At 45.2% G+C, this 23363-nt stretch overlaps 1 protein-coding gene across 2 annotated transcripts; it reads right to left on the bottom strand.

Annotated features, from left to right (window-relative positions):
• Window positions 1–18448: 18448 nt before the first annotated feature.
• Window positions 18449–20155, bottom strand: KPRP (keratinocyte proline rich protein). Of its 2 annotated transcripts, XM_087827980.1 has the most exons (2): window positions 19943–20155; window positions 18449–19903 (listed from the first exon to the last, which is right to left on the bottom strand). In XM_087827980.1, the coding sequence occupies exons 1-2, from the start codon at window positions 20153–20155 to the stop codon at window positions 18449–18451; spliced, it is 1668 nt and encodes a 555-aa protein (XP_087684106.1). The 2 variants fall into 2 exon arrangements, with proteins under 2 accessions (XP_087684106.1, XP_016075612.2); XM_016220126.2 differs by having other exon boundaries at window positions 18449–20155.
• Between the last annotated feature and the right edge of the window lie 3208 nt (window positions 20156–23363).

The raw sequence follows: 23363 nt of genomic DNA on the forward strand, positions 1-23363 counted from the left end.
TCTGCCTCAGTGTTACTCAGGGATCATATTGGTGCTCAGGTTGTTGCAAAGGGCTTAGCTATGGAGGGAGAGGTCAGAATATTGATTCCCTGGCTCACACCGGTGATACTACTCAGAAGCCCAGCTCGTGGATTCCTAGGATGATGTGGCTGAGATGCCATCGGCTTCTACCTCGGTCCCCAGGCAAGGCAACGCCCAACCATCAATTAATCTGACTTCAGGGTAGGTGATAAATCAGTAGCATTGTTGTAATACCATGAGGACTCCTTTCTCAGCCTTGGTTATTAGATTGCAATTGATTTGGCAATGTTTAATAGAATAAAAAAATGTTTCCTGACAAAGGTCTTCCGAAGTCACTGACTTATCATAGGCATCTGTCTCCCATGTGCTCTGTTACTCTCAGGGGATGACAGAAAACAGTGCTGAGATCACTGGGAAGTCACGAAAACTGTGAATTTCACTCTGTTCCCAGCACCCTAAAGACCCTTCTAGAGACAGAACCTTATTATATTATTGATTTTTATTTTGTTCCTCTCCCTTTCAAAACCTTTATTTTATATTATAAATTATTTTTAAAAGCACACTAAGAATATTATGAAAAATATTTATTACTTCAAATTCATTGAGAAAGAAATTATTTTGAGTGAAAAAGAGGAAAAGGAAATATAAAATAAAATCTTATAAATGTATATATTAAAAGTTTAAAATGTATAGCAAAAATAGTACCATAATAAGAAAGAAAAGCAACTAGTTAGGGTAAATTATAACATATTTACTAGGAATATAGAAAAAAGGCTCTTACGAATCAATAGGAAACATGCAAGCATGCTAATAAAAAGAAGCTGAGCAAAGAACATGGATACACCAGAAAAGAAATACAAGTGGCAAAAAATAATTGAAAATATGTTCAATTTTACTATGAATCAAAGAATGGAAAATCAAAAAGCAATTCCTTGTCTTTTTATGCTACAGTGTCCCTTCCTTTTACACATTCAGATTAGACTGGCAAAGGCTGAGTGCTTTACAAAAACTCGGTGTCGGAGGGGAAGCGCAGAACTGGGCGCTCATGTTTGATTGGCTTGAAAATGAGTTGGTGTAATTCTTATGTATGACAATATGGTGGCTCATTCACTCAGTACATACTTTATGATGCATAAATGAATTAAAATGTTAAACGAGCGTACTCTTTTACAGCATTTGAGCATCTAGGAGTATAGCCTAAGGAGATGAGAGAGTGATGAGGAAAGAATATATGTATAAGAATTTTCCCTGTAACTAATTACAGATAATAAGAGTAGAGCAAGTTTTCAGACACAAGATCAATATGTTTGTATTTCTTTAAAAATAACAGGTAGAAAATCAAATAAATCTAACCATGCTGTATAAGAAACCACAATATACATGTTATCTAATAATGCATATTTTAAAATGAACAAGGAATTTATGTGTAAAATGTTAAAACTTGACTGAAAAGTATTTTAAAAGATCTGGGTAAATAGAGAGCTATAGCATATGTTCATGGTACATAGGAAGAAAAAGTAAAATATTATTAAGATGAAAATCCTCCCCCTCTTCCCTGGGTATTATATGTATTTAACACAATGTCAGCCAAAACCCCAACAGCATATTTTGCTTTGCTTTGTCTTGGCTTTGTAGAATGTGACAAACTTATTCTAAAAATTATACAGAAGCCCTGGCTGGTGTGGCTCAGTTGGTTGGGTGTCATCCCTGTGCACCGAGAGGCTGCCGGTTCAATTCGGTCAGGGGCAGGCAGGAGGCAACTGATAGATGTTTTGCTCTCACTTTGATGTTTCTCTCTCTCCATCTCCCTTTCTTGCTCTCTAAATATCAATAAAAAATATTTTAAAATAAAATAAAAATTACACAGAAGAACAAACACTGGGGGAACATGATTGATTATGTAGGTATAGTAATAAAAGATAATGGGTAATCTTACAGACAATGGGTAATCTCCATGACCTAAGCAATGAAACAGAATTGTGGGCCTAGTTACAGGTACATACAAATATCCAAAGTTGCTATATGACAAAAGTGGCATTATTAGAAAATAGTGACTATTCGAAATTATTAGAAAATAAATAAAATAAAATAAAATCATGACCAGGTGGTTATTTATATGGTGAAAATAAAATTCATATAAATATATAAAAATAAAAGTTTCCCTAAAATATAAAGAAAATACAGGAAAAGATATTTATGCAAGGCATAAAAAACACAAAATATTAAGCAACAAATTTACAAAACTGGCTATATTAAAACTATAAATTTTTATTCACTAAAGGAAACAAATAATATAAAAATCTAACACTGGGGGAAAATATTGGCAACAGCTTTCTAAGGATTAGATGATGGGACATCTAAATAACTCCTGCAAATCAGTAACAACAGAAGCAAAAAATTAAATATAAAAATATTCTTAAGGAAAAAAGTAATTGACAAAAGAGAAAACCATTGTACAAGAAACATATAAAAAGATGCTCAAGATCACCTTCTATTTTGTTTTGTTTATATTATTTTGAATTTTATTTTGATGGCATCATTTTTATCAAGATTTCCCTTTAACATGTGTTCTGCTTTTTAATACATAAACTATGTTTCCATTATGAGTCCTACTTTGTAATTCAATTTAAAATTTTAGCTCTTTAATCTACATGAAACTCTTTCATTATAGAATATGATGTGCTGGGGTGGGGTTTTTTTCCAATTTTACAGAACACGCACCAACAAACACCATCCCCGGCGTCTACTCTCCAACCCTCGGTGCAGCGCCAGTGAACAGCAGAGAGGAGTGGGGGTGACATAGACCAGCTGGGACGTGTCTTGAAAAATGCACTTAACCTCTCTGGCCCTCAATTTCTGATTTTGTAAAACGGGACTGAAAATGGACCTGCTCATAGTATAGCATAAAGAGAGCAGCGTGCTAACATAGCACCTGAAGTATTGGAATTGCTCCATCACTGACAGTTCTTATGTTACCCGGTCGTCAGGATGCAGAGCAATGACAGGGTGAGAGGTGCTTGTCAGGGAGTCACTGAGTTAGCCGGAGAGATGGGTCCAGGACAGTGAAGCAGATGAAGCTCTACCACTGGTCTGGCTGCCTCGGGTGGGGAGGGGGGTAGTCAGAGAGGGCACTCTGGATCCTCTCGTGCTGTGGGACAGTGGGGAGGTCCCAGCTCACACTGGATGGGGATTATGGAGAATTTCCCGTGTGTCGGCAGGAGGGTATCCACACACGGGGGGCAAAATACAAGTCCAGCCGCTACTGCTGGGCCCTGGACTCATCGGAGAGCTAGGAGAAGGAAAGAGTCACAGAGACTCTGCAGAGAATTTGTTTCCTTGTTTTTAAAGAGCTTTAGGCCTTGAAATATCTGTTACGTCCCATCTAAGTGTCTCTGGTCCTTGGAACTTAGAAAGAGGAAGAGGTGATGTGATCTCTTCTAGAGAGAGCATCGTGAGTTTTCCTACCTTCCGGGAGGAGCCCCTTCTAAAGCACAGTTTCCCTGCCTGAGAGAAGCCACAAGAGTAGAGAGGAAACCCCCAGAACCCCCCCAGTGTGGTGTTATATCGGTATTTTTTGAACTTAGGAAGTCTTTCGCCTGAGGCCTGAAATACCGCCTCTGCCCCTGAATGGCCCTGATCCTAACACGGAGACACCTAGTGTTACAGGGATTATAATTCACAGGGATTCCAAGTCAGATGGGAAAAGAGGAAACACATCTTGGGCATTCCCAGGAGAAAAAAGCACAAGTTATATTACAAGGACAGAGGACAACCTGAGAGTATTATTACTGAAGGACTGCAGTGTTAAAGCGGGTGTCAAAGTAGAAGTATTGGGGAAGCTCCCTGGAAAAAGTGGAAGCCGATTTACATCCATCCAGAATCAAAACCTGCAGTCACATCACCAGGGGGTCGGCCAGAGGCACAGAGGCAACTGTGTCTGTCACAGAGCCAGTGTTTCCCTGCTCTTAACACCCTTAATGGAGATCGTTGTGTGTGTGTCTATGACTTGTGATTCTACTTGTACCCTATTTGTAACAATAGAAAGTGCCTGAGGTCCATTTGCAGAAGTGATCTTGACGTTTTATTTGTAAGAGAGCAGTCTACATTTTTGAAGTATGAGTTACATGGGGTTATTTTACAATTTTGGCTGAAGGGGGAGCATGGTCAAATTGTTTGGGAGAGAGCAAGGGTGTCAGGAAGGAAGAGAGTTATGCTGAGTAGGACAGTATGTCGCTGCCTCCTTCTGGGTACTGATGATTAGTTTTTTGTCGCTCAACTTCAAGCCCACTCTTCAATATCTGGCTTTCTGATGTTAGGGTTGGGACTCTGCAAAACACATTCCTCCTTTGCCCCCTGGCTTCCTAGATTCTCTGCCAGCAGGGGGAGCTAGAAAGAGATTAAAGGACAGGCAGAGGGACAAGGGCCATGCTCCCTGCTGTCTGCTCCTTGTTTGTTTCCTGTATGCCTCCAGGTCATTTGAACCTTACCTCCTACCACAGCAGTGACCGTTTGTTCCAGTAACAAGAGTGGGTTCCAGTGTGCAGTGTTCCCAGCTCTCACAGAGCCAGCCTTGTGCCCCTTACAATGTGAGGGACACCTGCCAGCTGGCACCAGCTCCTCAGAAGTCTGGGTCCCACCACTGGGGCCGCTCATCTAAGCTCAAGGACCCCTGCATCATTGAGCAGGGCCTCCTCCTCAGAGGCCTGAGTTGCAATTTCATGGGACCCCCCTCCTCCAAGTTTCTGAGTGTTAATAATTCCAGCATCTCTCCCTTTCTCTCCCATTCATAGAGGTGGGAGGAGTTGAAGTTACTGCCTCCATGAACACTTACTTGTCTTTTCAGTTCTCCAATACCAAGTTGGTGGGCGCAAGTCTTTTTTTTTTAAATCCTTTCCCAAGGATATTTTTTGCATTGCTTTTCACAGAGAGTGGAAGAGGGAGAGAGAGAGAAACATTGATGTGAAAGAGACACATCTATTGGTCACCTCCCACACGCACCCTGACCAGGGCCAGGGATCAAGCCTGCAACCGAAGTACGTGCCCTTGGCAGAAATAGAACCTGGGGCCCTTCAGTCCGAGGCCGATGCTCTAACCACTGAGCAAGTTAGCAAGTCTTTAGATACCATTCTGTCCGTTAAAGTAAATCACATAATTTTCATTTCCTGACCTTCGATGGCAGAGGGACTGTCTTCAGCTCTAATGATGGCTAGAAGTGGAAGGAATTGTGTCCACGAGGACTGTGAGATTTAAAAGCAAGCAATGCTGGTTCCGGGTCCAAATGACAAGGAGAGACAGAACTGAGACCAGGCGAGATCACCTTCCCCAGAACGTTTACAAGTAAGAGAGCACAGTCGAGAACAAGATTGGGAACAGACCGTTTTATTGTTTCACTTCAGGAAGGGGCCAGCCAAAGAAATATTCTGGGGAATGACTTATGAATTACTATCTGGGGTTCCCAGGGCAGGCTACAAAGATGGGATCTGAGGTCAGAAGATGAACTTTCAGAAGAGGACACCAATTTCTGGATTCCAAGTCAGAAGACTCTTCTAGAGCAGAATTTGAAGACTTCACTAAAACGTCTCAGCAACACAAGCAGGCCCAAGGAAGATGATCTTGCCCCTTGAGTGCCTCTGATTCTGCTCTTCTCAGCTCAGGATCCGCTTCAGCAGCAGCCTCCAGAGGACTGACCGCTGCTCCCTCCACAGCAGCTGGAGCCCCCACCGCAGCAGCTGGAGCCTCCTCCAGAGCTGGAGCCCCCACAGCAGCTGGAGCCCCCCGAGGGCTGGGGGCAGCAGTCAGAGCTTCTGTGTCTGAGGCGGTGAGACCTGCGCAGCTTGTGGTGGCTCAGGCAACAGCCACCACCCCCGGAGCTGCAGCAGCCACCACCCCCGGAGCTGCAGCAGCCCCCAGAGCTGACACTGCAGCAGGAAGAGACTGGAGGGCACTTGGGGGGACACTTTGGGGGGCATTTGGGGGCAGGGCAGCACTTGGGAGGGCACTTGGGACAGCACTTGGGAGGGGCCTGGCACTGCTGGCTCTGCTGGCAGGACATCTCGGTAGGTGGGCAGGTGGGAGTTCAGGAGCTGAGGGAGAGTCAGACAGCTAGTCAGCCCACACCAGAGGCCACCTTGTCCCTTCTTGTCCCTTCTTGTCCCTTCTTGTTCCTTCCTGTTCTCTCAGCATCATTTCTAGCCCCTTTATTTAAAACGTTGTGAGCTCAAACATAGGAAAACCATCTCAGACTTTTTATCACTCTCACTAGTTTACCATGAGTCTCAAACCTCATTTAGATGGTGGTCAAATAATATCATCTCCAAATATATAAGAGAAGTTGATGCCCATTAACATTTCCTAAATGCTGGAGAGAAGACCAGGTGACAAATTTGCTCCAGGTCAGCATTCATTCTACCTTGTCACCAAGAATCTTAAAAATGTCCAATGTAGGATCATTTTAGAGCTGAAATCTCCTTTAAGGGAAAAGCAAACTCATTCTCTCTGGGAAGGATTTCTGATATGGTTTGGTTTTACAGAATATAGAAAATTGTACCTGCAAAGTGACTTGGAGTCAGTCAGTCTCAATCAACTCAATTTATAAATGAAGAAACTAAGACCAAAAGTGGTGACTTCACTGGTTCAATGCTTTTCATGAGCATGTCACAGTTCCTTTTCCAGGTTCCCTGACTCTCAACCCAACACTCTGTCATTTAGAGTCCTCCTTCCCAGGCCTGCTCCCCAAGCATGTCACAGGGCTTCTCATCTCCAGTGTGTCTCCATCTCCCACTATGGATCTTCTTGGAGTCTAGACAGATCCACAGGTGTTTCCTGTTCTCCCTGTTAAGTCCTCAGCACATTGTTTCTACAACTGGGTAGGCCTGTATTTCCAAAATTATATTCTTACTCTACAATCCATTCCAGCATAATCTAGTGATCAGTGTTTTTATTCCCTAAACCAAAGAAACACATCCAGCAACTGAAAACAATTTAGTTTCTGTAAACCTCTAGCACTAGCCACACAAATCTTCCCAGTTACTCATGGTCTCTCTCATCCATTGCACCCTTGTCCTTCTCCTTCAGATTTTCTGGGCCCTCACCCTTGCCAACCACAACTCTGGCCCCCAAAATCCTGCCCACCAGCCCTCCTGCTCTGGTCTGAGCTTCCCACTGTGCAAGGCCCTGCTCCATTCCCAGTGGATACTTACTGGGTATACAAGCAGCACCGGGTTCGTCAGGAGCAAGTGGATGGAGGTGTTCTGGTCCCAAGGCCCTTTTATGCTGGGCTTGGGCTTTGCCCCAGCATGTGAGACAGGTCCTGGGCATGAGAAGACTGCCTCTTGCCACCCACATGGTCCTGTGACAGGTGATGACTGGCCGCTCCTCCCCTGCTTCCATCCATGGGGTTCAGGGCAGCTGCTCTTAGCTAAAAAAGTACCTGCTTAAAATGGAGGATTGTGGTGAGTAGAAATGGACATCATCGATCCTCTGTTGCCTTATTTTCTATGAAAGATGGTTCTCCATTCACACTAATGGACCCTGGTCACACAACTCCTTCTTTCCTGCCATCCTAGGTATTAATTTTCCATCTAGAACTTTAAATCTAGATGGCTTGATGTGAAAATCTGTATGTCTAAAGTGTGTGTGTGTAGCATAGAAGTAGAGGAAAGAATCCTTGATGACCTCAACAAAGTAGTCAACTTCTTTGAACCTCAGCATTCTGACTTTTTAAATGCTGATCATAGAAATGTCCTCTTTGCAGGATCTACAAATTAAGATGGCAAATGGGAAGTAGGCAAGATAATATGCAGCATTTGTAGCCATTCAAGAGATAGATAGATGATAGATGATAGATAGATAGATGATAGATTAGACAGATAGATAGATGATAGATAGATAGATAGATAGATAGATAGATAGATAGATAGATAGATAGATATAGATGATAGATGATAGATAGAGATAGATAGATAGATAGATAGATAGATAGATAGATAGATAGATAGATAGAGTAATGGGTGCAGGCATGGGTTTTTAATAGACAGTTGGCTTTTTTTAAGCCACAGCCACCTTTTAAAGTAGGTGGAACTAAATGCCATTTTTCTCTCCTATATACGTCAATGAGTTTGGCTTTATAAAGGTAGATCAAGAATGAGTATAGGAAAATGGGACTAAAGATAGGCATATTGCCCTGAATTATAGCCTGAAAATAATTTACAGTCTTCTGGGGCAAATTTGAAGGGGTGAGGTAGAATAAGCACAAAAAGGGTTAAGAGAAGAGAATGGCTGAAGAGGTGGCCTTAAAAAGTGGGTTCAAGTGGTGTTGCTGGCATACTTAACAGACATATTGAATATTCAAATTTAACTTGTTTGCACTGTTGCAATATAAATTCCCCATGTTTCCCATGTTCAAAAGTAACCAAATGGAAATTCTAAAAATGAAAAACACAATATTTGAAAAAATAAATGTGTCAAAATTAAATATAATGTTAAAATTCATTGGATTGTCTTAGCAGATAGATGATCATTTTAGTAAACTACAAGAGAACAGGTTGGTGAAGTTGAACTTGAAGAAAATTATTCAAACTGAACTGAATAGGGGGGAGAAATATTGAAGAAAATATACAGATGATTGATAATTTGTTGAGCAATAGCTAATAGTCTAACATTCATGTATTCGAACTCCCAGAAGGAGGGAATGAATAGAATGGAGGAGAAAACATATTTTAAAATATTGGTCAAATTTTTTCCAAATTTCATGAAAACTATCAACCCATAGAACCAAAACATTAATAAATAAAACAGGATAAATAAAAAGAAAGCCAATAAGTGGTACAACATGTCCAGAGGGATAGTACAAGTTAGTCTTGGAAAATAAATGAATGAGAAGGGAGTTCTGAGGAAGGGCGTCTGAGAAAAATTTGTCAAAGATGTCTGCTAGAACATAGCCTTCAAAAGGTGGTGAGATTTTGCCCTGTGGAGACAGTGGGTGAAGGAAGGAGGACATCAGTAGAGAAGCTATGTGGGAATCTGTATGGGCCAGGGGAATGCAGGTGGTCTTTTGTGAGCAGTGAGTGGCGCAACCTGACTGGAAGGTAGGGCATGTGTAATGGAGTGGGGAGAGACAGTGAGAGTCAGGATGAGGCTGAGAATAAGATTGGGTCCAGATTGTGGGGAGACTATTGCCATGGCCCATTACTGCGTTTTATTGAATGTTCACCAGAAATCCCTTGAAAGTCTTAGTTTAATTTTAGTACTGTTACTTGCAGGATCAGGATAATTACATTAATGTTGGATCCTAATATGGAAGGGGACTGAGTGGGAAATCTTGGAACAGAAGACAACAGCAATCAGGAATAGGATGCGACAATACTGTCACCAGATGTGGTAGACTCTTTGATTTGAATTCCTTAGTGTTGAGGTTGGACATGACCTACTCTGAAGTATACCTGTAGCATTGCTAATACATTCTATTAACTGTACTGTTGAATCTGAATCCAAGGTTCAACTGCCTGCCACCACAAAAGCCAAACTCATAAGACAGCTGCTGGTGAAAAAGAAAAAAGGTTTATTCAAGTGCTGGTAACCTGAGAGGATGGGAGACTCTCATCCCAAAGCCCAGTAACTCCTGCTACTTAGAGTTTCCCTGACTTCTTTTAGTCATTCTTGTATTTAAAACCAAGTAAGTGGCTCCAGTGTCAACTGAGAAATCAATCAATTTGTTCCCCACTGTCAGCTGTACCCAGGGCTCATGTAGAGAAATAACAATTCATTTTGGAATATCAAGAAGAGCTCCTGGGCCTCTTCCTTCATCATCAGTCACCATTCTTCATTTCACCATCTGCCTATGTGCCTCTTTTTATTAATTTCTTTTTTTTCTCATGCTTGTTGTTAGTATAAAGCTTTTATTCCCTGTTATACTTCCTTCCTTTAAAAAAGTTCCAAAAAATAATAATAATAAAAAAATAAAAAAGTTCTAAATTTCATATGGCACCAAGGATTTCAGGTAAGGGATTATGGTCTCTGGTTTATATATATCCTTGGGTCACTAGGGGAACACAGAAATCTAACATTTTTCAGTAATATCAACTTATCTATAATAACACTACTTTGCAGATAGTACATTGCTGTACCAGTCTGCGCAAATTTAGAGTTGAGCAAGCCTCCCCATTTTTAACTGACACCTCAAGATTTTTCTTACTCAGTCATACCACCCACCTTAATCCATAATTCATTCATATAAGGTGTGTTTTCTTTGCTTATTCTCAATTATTCCACTGTATTCAGTGGGGGACCCAAAAGAACAGAAGTATGGACACTCTAATTGAAGGCCCTCCTAAGCTCTTGTGCATTTTCCTCTCTCTTACTGGGGACCAAGACAGGCTGCCCCCATATATCCACATATTGATTAAACTAACTGACCAGCAGCCAGTGCCAGAAGGGTACCTTGACCCTCCCTTTTCTCCCTGAATGCAGGAAATAAATCTCCCATGTGAAAGATGTCCTCCCAGCACCTGGAAGACACCCCCTTATTGCTAGAGATAAACAACTCAGAGTCTAAGAAGAGTCTGTGTAATCAAATCTTACTGCCTCTTTTCTAATTTACTACTTTGTTTCAATTCCTCACTAACAAAGACTCAAACCTTGCTTAGATTCCTTTCTAAGGAGCAGTACTTTTCTTTGTCTTGTCAATTTCTCACAAATCTATTATTTCTCTGTCTAAAACATATAAAAAGGTGTTTGGTTCAATCATTTCTCTGAGCCTCATTTCATATGGTGATCATCCCGTGCATGCATATTAAATTGGTTTTTTTCCTGTTAATGCAGTCTTGTGCTAACTTATTAGTCCAGTCATAAGAACTAAAGAAAGGTACAGGAGGAAATTCTCTCCCTCCCCAAAACTGCTTTTACCTATAAACCCTATTGATCGTCGATACAAATTTCTTCTCTTTGTCCTATGTTATGATTTTTCAAGACAATGGAAATTCTTGCTTATACTTTTTTTCAGGTTGCCACAGACTTTTCTGTGCAGAGTTAGAAAGGGAGTATGCTGAACTATTGGCTAAGTTTGCCAAATAATTACAATAAAAAGTTGTAGATAACCTATCAGTCATAATAGTCATAATAGCCAAGATAACCTACCCTTCCTTAATCAGTACTCAGTTCCTTCAAAAAAAAATAATAATAAGTTTACATTAGATCCGTAAAAGCTGGAATCTCTGGCCTGTGTTTACCTGTGCTCCTGCCTTACATCCTAGAGCATTTTCATTGCTCATGGATGAGAATCTCTGTTGGATTGGGAGTGCCCTGAGGGCAAGGCCTGAGCTTCTTTCCTCTAACTCAGTGGCTATCAAAGACAGAAGGTGAGTGGGTTTGGCACACCCCACCCCCAGGGAGAACATTTGACAATCTGGAGACAGGCTTAGTCCTCACAGCTAAGGGGGAGGGGGTTGTGTTTGATACAGTCATCTAGTGATTAGAGGCCAGGGATGCTGCTCACACCATACACTGCACAAGACAGTGCTCCCAAAACAAAGAATTATCCAGCCCAAAATATCACTAGTGCTGAGGGTGAGAAACCTTGTTTTGTTATAGGAGGATTAAGACTGTGCTCATTGGAAACAGCTCTTGCATTTCTGATGGCACCAAACAACCCTCTGAATAATGCTGATGAGTGCTGTGGAAATAACTGCTTAATTAAATGATTGCTAATCCAGCCTTTTCATCTAGGCTAGGTGAGGTCAAAAGGTCTTGCAATGACTAAGGGCCCAACCCAATTTAAGCCTAAAAGATATTTCTGATTGACTAAGAGCCTCCCCTTCCTGGTATTCCCTGTCCCTCAGACCGATCCAAGGAGCCATGCCAATGGCAAACCGGATGGGTAGCATCCATACCAATGACCATTTGTGATAACTGTTCACTTCACTATCCTTAAACATTCGTCCTGATGCCTGAGCTTCCTGTCCCCCAAGTCTTATAATCCTTCTAGATTCAGGATTTTGCCTGAGCCATTTTCCCCACCAATCACCCAGTCAATCTCCTGTCTGCCATTCCTTGTCCCTTCACTCCTTCAATTCCTCCTCCGTCAAGCCTTCCTCACTTGCCCCAGGTGATCACATTTATTTCTATTTGTGCTTCTCTTCCACTTTTCTGGCCTCTGCTTGGGCCTTGACTTGACCTGCCTCTGTGACCCAACCTGCTCATCAAATGGGCAGTTCCTCAGGGTTGAGCATCATCTTTTCCCTCTACTCCTGTCCTTGGGGATGAAGACCTCACTGCCAAAACCAAATATACTTACCGTGTTTTATAATTTATAAAGTGTTTTTAAATAACTTATCTAATTTAACCTTTAATGTGACCCTTGAACAGCACAGGGGTCAGGGGTGTAGAGCCCTGACAACACAGTAAAAAATCCACACATGACTTTTGGTTCCCCAGAGCTTAACTACTAGTAGCCAACTATTGACTGGAAGCTTTACCAATAACATAAACAGTTGGTTAACTAACATATTTTGTATGTGATGTGTATTATATACTGTATTCTTACAATAAAGTAAGCTAGAGAAAAAAAACATTATTAAGAAAATCATAAGAAAAAGACAATACATTTACAATATTTATTGAAAAAAATCTGCAAATAAGTGAACCCATGCAGTTCAAATTTCAACTGTATTTTTTAGTTAACCACATTTTATAGATGAAGGAACAAAGTGTCAAGGAATTGCCTAAATTAGTAAGTGGTGGACCTGGGGTCAAACTCACACCTCATGACACCTCTCCTATGCCCTTTCTATTCCTGCACTTGGGTTCAAGATATCACACTTTCTTGGGCCCCTTTCTTCCACACACAGAGCTCAGTCCCCCTGCCCTTCTTATGCTGTCTGGGATGCCTGCCCACACCATCACCATTGCTATGTTTGTTCTTATTTTCAAAGTAGTTTTTATATTTAAATATGTTCTAAGTTTTTTTAAAAATGTCAAATTTTTTCCTCTGCTAGAATATCATCTCTGTGAACACAGGGGTCTTTGTTTTACTCACTGATATAACCCAAGCATCCAGAATAGTGTCTGGTACATACTACAAACTGAATTAATGTTCGAATAAATATTTGTTGAATGTGTGGGTAAACAGTACATTCTATTTTCACAAAGTTCTATTAATTCTTTTCTTTATTTCTAGCCAGAATCTTTGTTTTATGGTTTTCATTCATGGGACTTCTTAAGCTCTTGAGTTTTACCTGTTCTTAAAGAAAACCTTTCAAATAATGCAAGGAAGCAACTCCTTTTAAAACACAACATTACTCTTCCTTCCAGATGAAGGTATACCAGGTTTGGGAGCAAAATAAGCCTGGGTTTGGATTCTAGCATTATCAGGTCTTAGATGTATGACCAGATTAGTTAACCTCATGAGATTTTTTTTTGGTGTTTGTGTATGACACTATATATAAATTGGGACAGATAATAGGACCTTTTCAAATTGTGAGTATGAGGAAGGATGTGGGGTTCCTGCTTCATTTGGTGACTGGCGCACAGTAGGTCGTCATCCTATAGCCTCACTCCCATTTTACCTGAGCTGAACATGCTGCCTGGGTGTGCATTGTCTGGGCCAAGCAGAGCAACACTATTGTGCCTGTTAAGAGCAAGAGTTCATCACCATTTGCCACAGACAAGCTCACTCTTGACCCATTTTAACCAACTAAGCTTTCTTCACAAATGTGGCTAAATACACACCCACTCACCTTAAATTCAGAACTTCACGTTTATCTTAATTACATTTTATCATGTCAGATTAAGTCCATTGTTCTCATCCATGTTGAATTAGACCTCTAGTCTTCAATTTTCCCTTAAGTTGAGGCCGCCTTAAATTCAGGTCAGTTTCTTATCAAGTCTTCCTCTAAGATGTTGGTAAGAAAGTTCATTAGAGCAAGACAAGGATGGATTCCTGGGACCATACAAGTGTTAGGAACCAGGAAGGATGGTCAAGTGAGGAGGAAATACCCCGCCTGGGGCTGACCGTTATTATGTCCATTATGTTGACATTATACCTGCTGTTCTCTGCCAGGACCACTCTGCTCTTTCCTCCATTCATTAAATAACTCCCCCTTATTTTTCATATCTTTGATGTAGTTGCCTACTCTAGGCCCCTGACCCTCTCAGGCATCTTTTCTATGGGCTTCCATGATACCTTGTGCCTCCCATGTGGAAGCTCTCACAGACTCTGTTGTCCCTCAGACTTTATGCAAGCAAAACAGTGCCTGCCTAGCTCACCACTGTGTTTCCAGAACCAAGCACACCCAGTTCCTACAGAGTGTCAAATAAATGGATGTGTTGATACAAGTTGATGAGTGGTTTTCTTCCTGACAGATAGAGCACTAGAGAACAGAGGGAAGGTGTGAACCCATCTCAAGGCTCCTATGACTAGATGTGGTGATGAACGTGATGGGTGGCTTTGGCACAGCTTGGGTAATTCCTAGGCTTCTAGATACTTCTAGTTTAGTCTTCTAAGTCAGGAAGCTTCATCTTTTGGAGGAATGAGTTTGATCGGCCTTGATGATAGGGAAGCACATGGATCGTCACATGAATGTGAAGTGCATCACCCTGTCTGTCTCCCTAACTAGTCTTAGGCCACAGGCATGTGGATCCTCTGGGATGTCCAACCATGCCAGAAATCAGGAGTATGCTAGTCCTGTTCGAAGTCTTGGTCACCACCTGACTATTCTTCTATACGTCAGGGAAGTGTCCACATGTGTACTGCCTGGCTTCTGATTTCCTCTGTCCACCTATCTGTTCCATTGTTAACAGCTGAGCTACTCCCTTATGCATGACAGTTCCATTTGCTTGCTCATCAGGGCTGCTCCAGTCTGTAGGACAAACTATGAGATGTGGAATGTCTCCCTCTTAATGCTTGGGTAATGCCTAGATAAAGGAGAGATATACCAAAACTAGGGAGTAAGGTGGGAGTGGAAGGGATGACTGAGAAGGGTCAGTATTGAAGGACTGGAGGGTATCCTAAACCATGCTCCTGAGGTCACAGTCCCCATTGTCAAATGCATTTTAAAACTCCCAAGCTTTTAAAGCAGACAGACATAAAGAGCAGTCACATAGACACACACAAAGAAACATGGAAAGCCCACAGAAGGACATGCAGATGCACACACTCCTGGATACCCATTTCCTCTGAACTGCTACAAATAGGCTGTAACTTTTCACTGTGGGCCTGTCTGGAGGCTCAGGACTGGGCATTCTGCCTGAGGAAATGGAGGACCTTCAAGGCCAATCAGACTAGCCCCAGGGGAGATGAACGTGGGCCCAGAGCTTCTCTGGCTTCAGAGATGGCACTGAGTCTGGCTCTCCCTGTGAGGAGCACCAGCTCATCTGGGGTTCCCTGGCTCAGTCCCAGCCTGATTCACCCAGAAACTTCTCTATTCCCCCATCATTCAACCCCTTTCCAGGCCTAGCTATCCCTGCGACCAGAGTGTATCCTCGGAGGTCAATGCAGGTCACCGGATCATTACAATAAAGAGCCTGTTCCCTGTCCCAGGGTTAGGGGGATGGGGGTGGGGTTTGGCTTCTTAGGTGTGAATGTCCCTCTCTCACAGCTAGGGCTGTGTTTCTTCTGTACCTGGAGGAGGTGGACTGCTTTCCGCTCATCCTCCAGACAAGAGGGTCTTTGTCCAGGGGTGTGTTCAAGAGAACAGAGGGAGAGACCTAATGAGAATCTGGGGCTTCCCAGCCTCTCACCATCCTGTTCTCTCCACATCCACCCAGGAACCTGGACAATGGAAACCTAGGAATATCCTGTGGGAGCCATTTGGGCCCTGCCAAGCCCCTGGGGCATGTGCCACAGAGCAGATACAGTCCCAGAGCAACCTGGGTTCTCAGGAGGAGGCAAGTGTAATGCTGGTGAAATTAATCTGTTCAGTAAATGAGATAACTCCCAAACTGTGTTAGAAAAATGGCTGGATTAATGGCTGTGTGGCTTTGGCAAGTCACAAATATCCTGTGTTCTTAGGTTTCCAGCTGTGCAAAATGGCAAGATAATGCCAGTGTGCTGGGCTCTTGTAGACACTGGAGGATATGTGTATATGCGTGTGTGTGTGTGTGTGTGTGTGTGTGTATCTGTGTGTGTATATTTACTTATTTATACAGTTGACCCTTGAACAACATTGGTTTGAACTATGGAGGTCCACCTACATGTGGCATGTGGATTTTTTCAGTACTATAAATGTACCACTTCCTTCTGACTTTCTCAATAACATTTTCTTTTCTCGAGCTTAATTTATTGTAAGAATACAGTATATAAAATAAAGAACATACAAAATGCATGTTCGTGGACTGTTTATGCTATTGGTAACGCTTCCAGTCAACAGTAGGCTCTTAGTAGTTAAGTTGTGGAGTGAGTCAAAAGTTATTTGCAGATTTTGACTGCAAATGAATCAGCACCCCTAACTTTCACAGTGTTCAAGAGTCAAATATATATGTAAAATGTTCATATTCTACTTGTGTAAGATATTTTACTAAACTAGTTACAACCAACTATTACTGGGCATCAGAAATACTTGGAGGACAGGCCAAAACAGCTTTCTGAGTCTCACTCCCAAAGACTCTGTGTCAGTAGGTCTGGGGTGATGCATTTGTATTTCTCACAAGGCCCTAGGTGATGCTGATGCTGCTGGACCAGGTACCACACTTTGAGAACCAGTGTGCAAGGCCGCAAGCTCTCAGAGGCTTCTGTCTGTCCCTTTTACCAGTGCCTTCCTAGCGAGTAAGCAGTGAGTATTTGTGAATCAATAAATAAATGAGTGGATTTCACTTGAAGAGCCTCAGTTTTTCTTTATACAACACAGGGTTTACCAGGTGGTCTCTTGGGTTCTCTGCCACTGATATTACAGTACTAGATCCCTGGGGCAAGGGAAAGACAAATTCAGAGCCAGCCCTGGGGCTATGTTGCACAGTGATGGTGCTGGAGCTGTGGGACCCTCTGGGGTTATGGACCTTGAGGAGGAGGGCACTGAATCAGACCTTCAGGGCCCAGACTAGAGCTGCCTCCCCTCCATCCTGGTGGCCTCAGGCACTCTTTCCCTCTGGGGCAGGGATCTCTGCAGGAACACTAGTTCCTCAGCCAGCACTTATCTCATCTGGGGGGGAGTGGAAGGAAGAAACACCCCTGGCTCTACTACCCCTCCAAGCCCCACCTTCATGCTGCCAAGACTCACATGCCTAATGGGATTTGGGAGCAATAGAGGAATTCAGAGTCAGCCCCAGATGTTCCCTTTTCTAGTATGTCCAAAAAAAAAGTGCAAATAGTTTCCTCTGAAATAAAGGAAAGTGTATCCTGTGCTGTGTGTCCCAGACAGCCTAGGAGGGATCCCTTCTCTTCTCCTCTGACTCCACGGCAGTGACTATGCCCCCAGAGCAGAGCTGGGTGACCTGACCAACACAGGCCTGATGACTTTTGCCCTTAGACTGAGGAGCAGGACTTATCTTCCCTGCTCCCTCATTCCGTGTGCCTTTTCATCCATCCTTTCCCAGCAGGGGCCAGGGACACTGAAGAGAGACAGAAAACACAAAGCAGCCCACCTGGGCTAGTCTAAGGAAAATTTAGCCGTAGGTAACAATAAACCCAAGAAGAAAAATAATAAAGGAAACAAATAAAAGCTCATCCAGGGAATCAGGAAGGAGTAACAAACAGGTATCACATAAGACTCAGGATCTGAGTGTAGCATCATCTTTATTGTTACATGGACTCCTCTTGTCCTAGCCTTGGGGTTGCCCATCAAGACAGATTGTGGCTCAAGCTGCCAACCCACAGGCCTTGCTGAGTAGCTGCCTGCCCCGGGAGAAACAAGGGAATTAAGGGACATTCTGACTCCACTCAAATGGGAGTTCACAACCTAGTTAGGCAGGTAAGACAGACACACCTGAAAAATAAAATAGTTCAGGAGAGATGTTGCAAGGCACTTCCCAAGCGGATGGTGTGGACGATTCAGTGAGTTCTAGGAGGTCAGAACAGACTTCTGTGAGTAGAAACAAGCAGAAAAGATTCCGAGGAAGAGGTCTTGAAAGGGGTTGGATTTCAGATGCTGGGAGTAGCAAAGCAGTGGCCCCGGGATGGGGGGAGGGGTGGTGAACAGAGACCGAGAGGCAGGGACGTCTAAGGTATGTCCTGGGGAACACCCAGGACGTGTCCGGGTGGTGAGACTGGTCTGGCTAGAACTGAGGATGCACAGGGGAGAGGAGTCGGATGTGAGGCTGCAGAGGTTCTGAGACCCAGGCGTGGGTCCCATGATGACATGCAAAGGAGTTTGGACACCACTCCTGCAGCAGGGAGCCTCCGACTACCTTTGGAGTGCTGTAAACAAGAACACAGACATTGCGGCTGCTGGGAAAGGAGCATTTTCGGGGCAGGAGGCGGGAATGTTTCAGCCAGCTGCCTTTAAAAATAGGCGCTCTTGGTTCCAGCATAGGCCCCGCCTTTCACTCCAACAGAGGCGCCTCCTTGGTCTCCTTTAGCACCCTGACCCCGCGGCTCGGGAAACACATCGCAAGGTCCATAGCTGGCACCGCTCTCTCCGCACGGGTAGTAAGCAGCTGGGCCACAGCTGGGGGCCTCGATGTCCAGGCGGCCCGGGCGGGACTCACGACAGCCTAGGTCTCCTGAGCGTGGCATTGGATGTGGGCCGGAGCACGGGCTGGGACAGCGCCCAGGCTGCGCACACGGCTCTGGGCTGGAGCAGGGCGCTGGCAGGGGGATGGGCTCCGGACAAGGCTCTGGGCGCTCGCAGGCCTGTGGATGTGGCTCTGGAAACTCACGCTGCATGGGGCGCGGCTGCGGGACTGGCCGCGGGGCTGGCCGTGGTTCGGGACTCAGCGGCCGAGGGGGCGAACACCGGCGGCGCTCGGGACTGGCGCAGGGCGCGGGGCGCGGGTATGGGCGCGGGGCAGGAATCGGACATCGCGGCTGCGGCGGCTCCGGACATCGGTCAAAACTCCGCGGTGGACAGAAGCTTGGCAGCGGACGTGGCTCTGCGCGTGGTCTCAGCTCCGGGCAGGAGGAGCCCCAGGAGGGCCGCGGAGCACAGCTCCCAGAGCAGCGTCGGATGGGAGGGATCTGAACGGGACACCGCTGGGGGGGCACCTGCCTGGGGCAGCAGGGCGAGGAGATCTCTATGCGACACCTGGGGCCGCGTCTCTGAGAGCAGCTTGCAGCCGGACGCCGAGCACAGCCACTGTTATAGATGGGCTCCGAGCGGCGGGGTGGGGTGCAGTAGTTATAGGAACCCGAAGCGCATCTTGAGGGCTCGCAGCTGCTGTAGTAGGGGGGGGAACAGCTGCGGTAAGAAGGCCGCATCTGGCGCGGCGGGGAACAGCTGCGGTAAGAAGGCCGCATCTGGCGCGGCGGGGAACAGCTGCGGTAAGAAGGCCGCACCTGGCGAGGAGGGGGGCATCTGCTGGCGCTCCTGGCGCGGCGCTGCGCGGGGCAGCCGCCGTAAGAGCCCTGGGCCTGGCCCTGGGGCGCAGAAGTGCAGTAGGAAGCCCGGGACTGACGCTGGGGGGCGCAGCTGCTGAAGGAGCCCTGATACTGGCACTGGGTGGAGAACCTTCCCTGAGCCTGGCATGCAGGGGCATACGGGATGAAAGTCTGGACAGGCTGGGGAGCTGGATAGGATAGGTAGGTTTGGACTGGGCATTCCACATAGCGCGTTTGCGTATAACACGCTGGAGCACATTCTACGTAGCAGGTCTGAACAGGGCATGGGGCTTCACACTGCACGTAGCACACCTCAGTCTGGCACGGAGCCTGGCAGTTCACCTGTGTGGTCTGGGACTGGCATGGAGCCTGGCAGTTCACCTGTGTGGTCTGGGACTGGCATGGAGCCTGGCAGTTCACCTTGGTGGTCTTAGACTGGCTTGGAGCCTGGCCTTTCACCTGCGTGGTCTGGGACTGGCAGGGAGCCTGGCACTTCACCTGGGAAACTTGAACTGGGCATGGTGCAGGACACTCCACAATTTGCATCCCACAAGGGGCTTGAACTACCACCTGGCCCTGGGGACAGGGGGACGGGGCAGGGCAGAAGGAGGAACCCTTCACACAGCACTGGGGGAGCGGCATGCAATACTGAATCTGCTGCTGGTCACACATGGTTCCGATGCAGAAGGGTCAGCAGACCTGAGGGTAGAAAGACAAGCTTTAGGAGGGTGAGAGTGGGGAGGAGGGGCCAGGACCAAGAGGAAGACACCCTGCTTCTTCCCTGACCTTTCCTCCCCTACCCTCGACCTTCATTCGAGAAGACTTACTAAGTTGTCTGGACCCAAGATTAGTGACTATTGCCCAAGAGGACTCCCTTGCATCTGCCAAACTACCTGACAGAGGTCCTGATCTGAGATAACTTCAACAGCACAGTCAGGGTTGCAGGTGCCCGGGCTCTTTCCCTGGAGGGTGGGCATCCAGTGTCCAGCACAAGAAGATGCTAATAACAAGAGGGTTCCTATCACCTCCTGGGGTCCTAAGTGGTGGGAGGGAGCTCTATGGAAGTAGAGGTAACCCGTGCTCCCAAGGCTGTTGTCCAAAGTGGGGACTCCACACCATAGGAACTTGAATTTCCTCACACATTTACTGTGCAAACATGAAAAAATGCATATATGAGAACAAGCCTCGTCTGCAATAAAGCATCCACTGGAAGGTAAAGAATCCAATTAGTAACCGGGCAGCTCAAACTCAACATAAAACGTCTGTTTCTCTATATTCAATCTTTTTTAGGTGAATTTGTTTAAACTGGCCCTTGTGGGCATACACAAAACACGCACATACAAAACATCAGCCTTGGAAAGGCTCGGGACCAACAACTTGCCCTGGAGGGTTGCTGCCAGCTTCAGAAAGGTCACTCTCCAGCCCCTCTGAAAGGCAGGTGGAATCACTTAAGAGGGGTAACCTCCTGATTAGGAGACTGACACTCAGCCACACTTAAAGCCCATGCAGCAGGAGCATGACAAATGTGACGTGGGGGACACAGGCACACGGTCCAACACCACACCCAGCCAGGGAGAAACAGAGGGCAGTTCCCCCACCCTCCCCAAATCCACCTGTTCATATACCGGCAGCCCTGTGATCAGCACAGCAGGGAGGCTGGTTTGACAATCGGCTCACCCAACCAAACCCTTCTCAGTAAGCTCCTGAAATACTGAAATGCTTCCCGTGAAGGGCAAAGCCTTCCATTCTCCATGTATAGAGAACATCTAAATACATATGCCCTTGGGGAAGGTAACCCTCCTACACCCAGCTCTGCTCATGGGATGCGATTACTAATGCATTTTTTCCAGGGAGAGAGGTCCTGAAGACGGAAAATGGTCCCCAAGGATGAGGCCAGAGTTATCGAAGGTAAATAGAGTTCAGTGCCCCATTTCTTCACACAGACTCCACAGATATTCTTCTCATGTCCCCTAACAGTCCACCGGACTTTTCTCCTCGGGCTGCTCTCCCGCTCTTCCTTTGCTCCCAGCGTCTCCCCTCACTATGCCTCACCCCTGTGAATCTGAGCACCCCCTGAGCATCACCCCCACCCCAATTCCAGGGCCCAGCCCCCAGACCTACCTTCTTCAAGGCAAGCAGTCATTCAGGCTGAGGCGTCTGGACAGAGGGCTGTCTTTATATAAAGGGCTCTGGGCCTGGCTCAGACCATGAGACAATTGGTTGGCATCTGCCTGGCTCATCACCCAGGTTGGCATTCCAGCAGCTGGTCCCCTCCCTGTGTGCCTGTCCTTGCAGTCACCTACAGGAGTGGGAGTGTCTGGCCTCAGTGCCAGGGCTGCTGGGCAACGGAGGAGCAGGTTCTTGTTTTCTCTCTCTTCTCTCGTCCTGTCTGTTTCCTCCACCCTGACAAGGGCTAGTGGTGAGGGTGATGGGGGTGACAGAGGTATCTCTTCTCCTGGACGATGGCTCCAGGCCCCTGTCTCCTTCCTTGTCTGACGCTCTGACCAGATGGAAATAAAAGGAGAAAAGCTCCCTAACTGGAAGCAGTTAGAATCACCTCGAAGGTATAGAGAGAAAAGGTTGGGTCGGAGCCGATCCTGACATCCCAGGTTGGCTACTTTAGCTGTGTGCCCTTTATAACTGATTTGAGTATTAATTTGCTCATCTGCAAAGTGCAGATATGAAACCTTTGCTGAGCTGTTGTGAGGATTAAGGCAGCTATTTTATGCAAAAGCATCTAGACAAGAATGATATTCACAATAGCTCACATCCACGCAGAGGAGCTGGAGACCAAGCAGCAGTCAGGGCTGGGTGGCTGGCTGCCTGTGGTGTCGCGGTCCTCGGCTGGACAGCCTGAAGTCGTCACAGAAGGTGCACAGCTAGTGCTATGGGGTAGCCCTTCAAGAGAGCAGCACCGTGCAGGACACAAATAATGAACTGGCATCTTGTGAGCCAGATACAGTCCAGATGGATATCTTCTTATGTTTCACCTAAATCATTTTTGCTTACATAATTTTGTAAGTAATCATTAATATTTAGAAACAAAGAGATTTTTTTGAAAGATGATAGACATCCAGTTTTCTGTTCAAATCAAAATATCTGGCATACGTGGGTCCACCTGACCTCAACTTCATTAACATCTGCCGCTCTTAGGTAGGTCATATACTTTGATGTTCTGTAAATGTCCATCTATTTTTTACTGTATCCATGATGCAATGCAAAGGATAAACTTCCTTTTATTATTTTACCTGTGTTCTTTTCTTTGGTGAAATTAAAACGGAAGTGAAATAATTCTTCCACCTGGATAATTTCATTCATTTGTGTAACTGTCCAGGCCCTATAGGCATTTCAGATTCTGACCAAGCTCATGAGCAGAGACTTTAGACTTAGAGAGGTTTGGGTTGAACCTGAGCTCTAGTACTTGCTAACGGCTAAAGCCTACTTAACTTTCATGAGCCTCGGGCTCCTTACTTATAAGACAGAAGAAAATTAAGGAGGGGAAGGAAGAGAAAGAGGAAAGAAAGAAGAAATAGAAAAGTCATAGGATTATTGTGTAAATTAAATGAAATGAGTAACCTAAAGGACTTAGCATTTAATTAACCATTTTGCACTTTGGGCTTTAGTTTCCTTGCAGAACGATGGGAGTGAAGACACTTCAACAGGTCCTCACGAAGTTAGAATCTGACAACGGGAATGAAAGTGCTTTGGGACCTAGGTGCACATGCCAATTACATTGATGAAATCCCTCCCATGAGGAAGCCTCTGTCCAAATCAGCCTGATTTCAGAATCTAAGTTCTGGATCCCACCACTCATTACAAAAGGGTGTCCAGATACCATCCCAACTTGAGTAGGATCAGAGATTTTCAGAATGCCAGAGCA

The sequence above is a fragment of the Miniopterus natalensis genome, chromosome 19 (assembly GCF_054644295.1).
Source record: "Miniopterus natalensis isolate mMinNat1 chromosome 19, mMinNat1.hap1, whole genome shotgun sequence".
NCBI lineage: Eukaryota > Metazoa > Chordata > Mammalia > Chiroptera > Miniopteridae > Miniopterus > Miniopterus natalensis.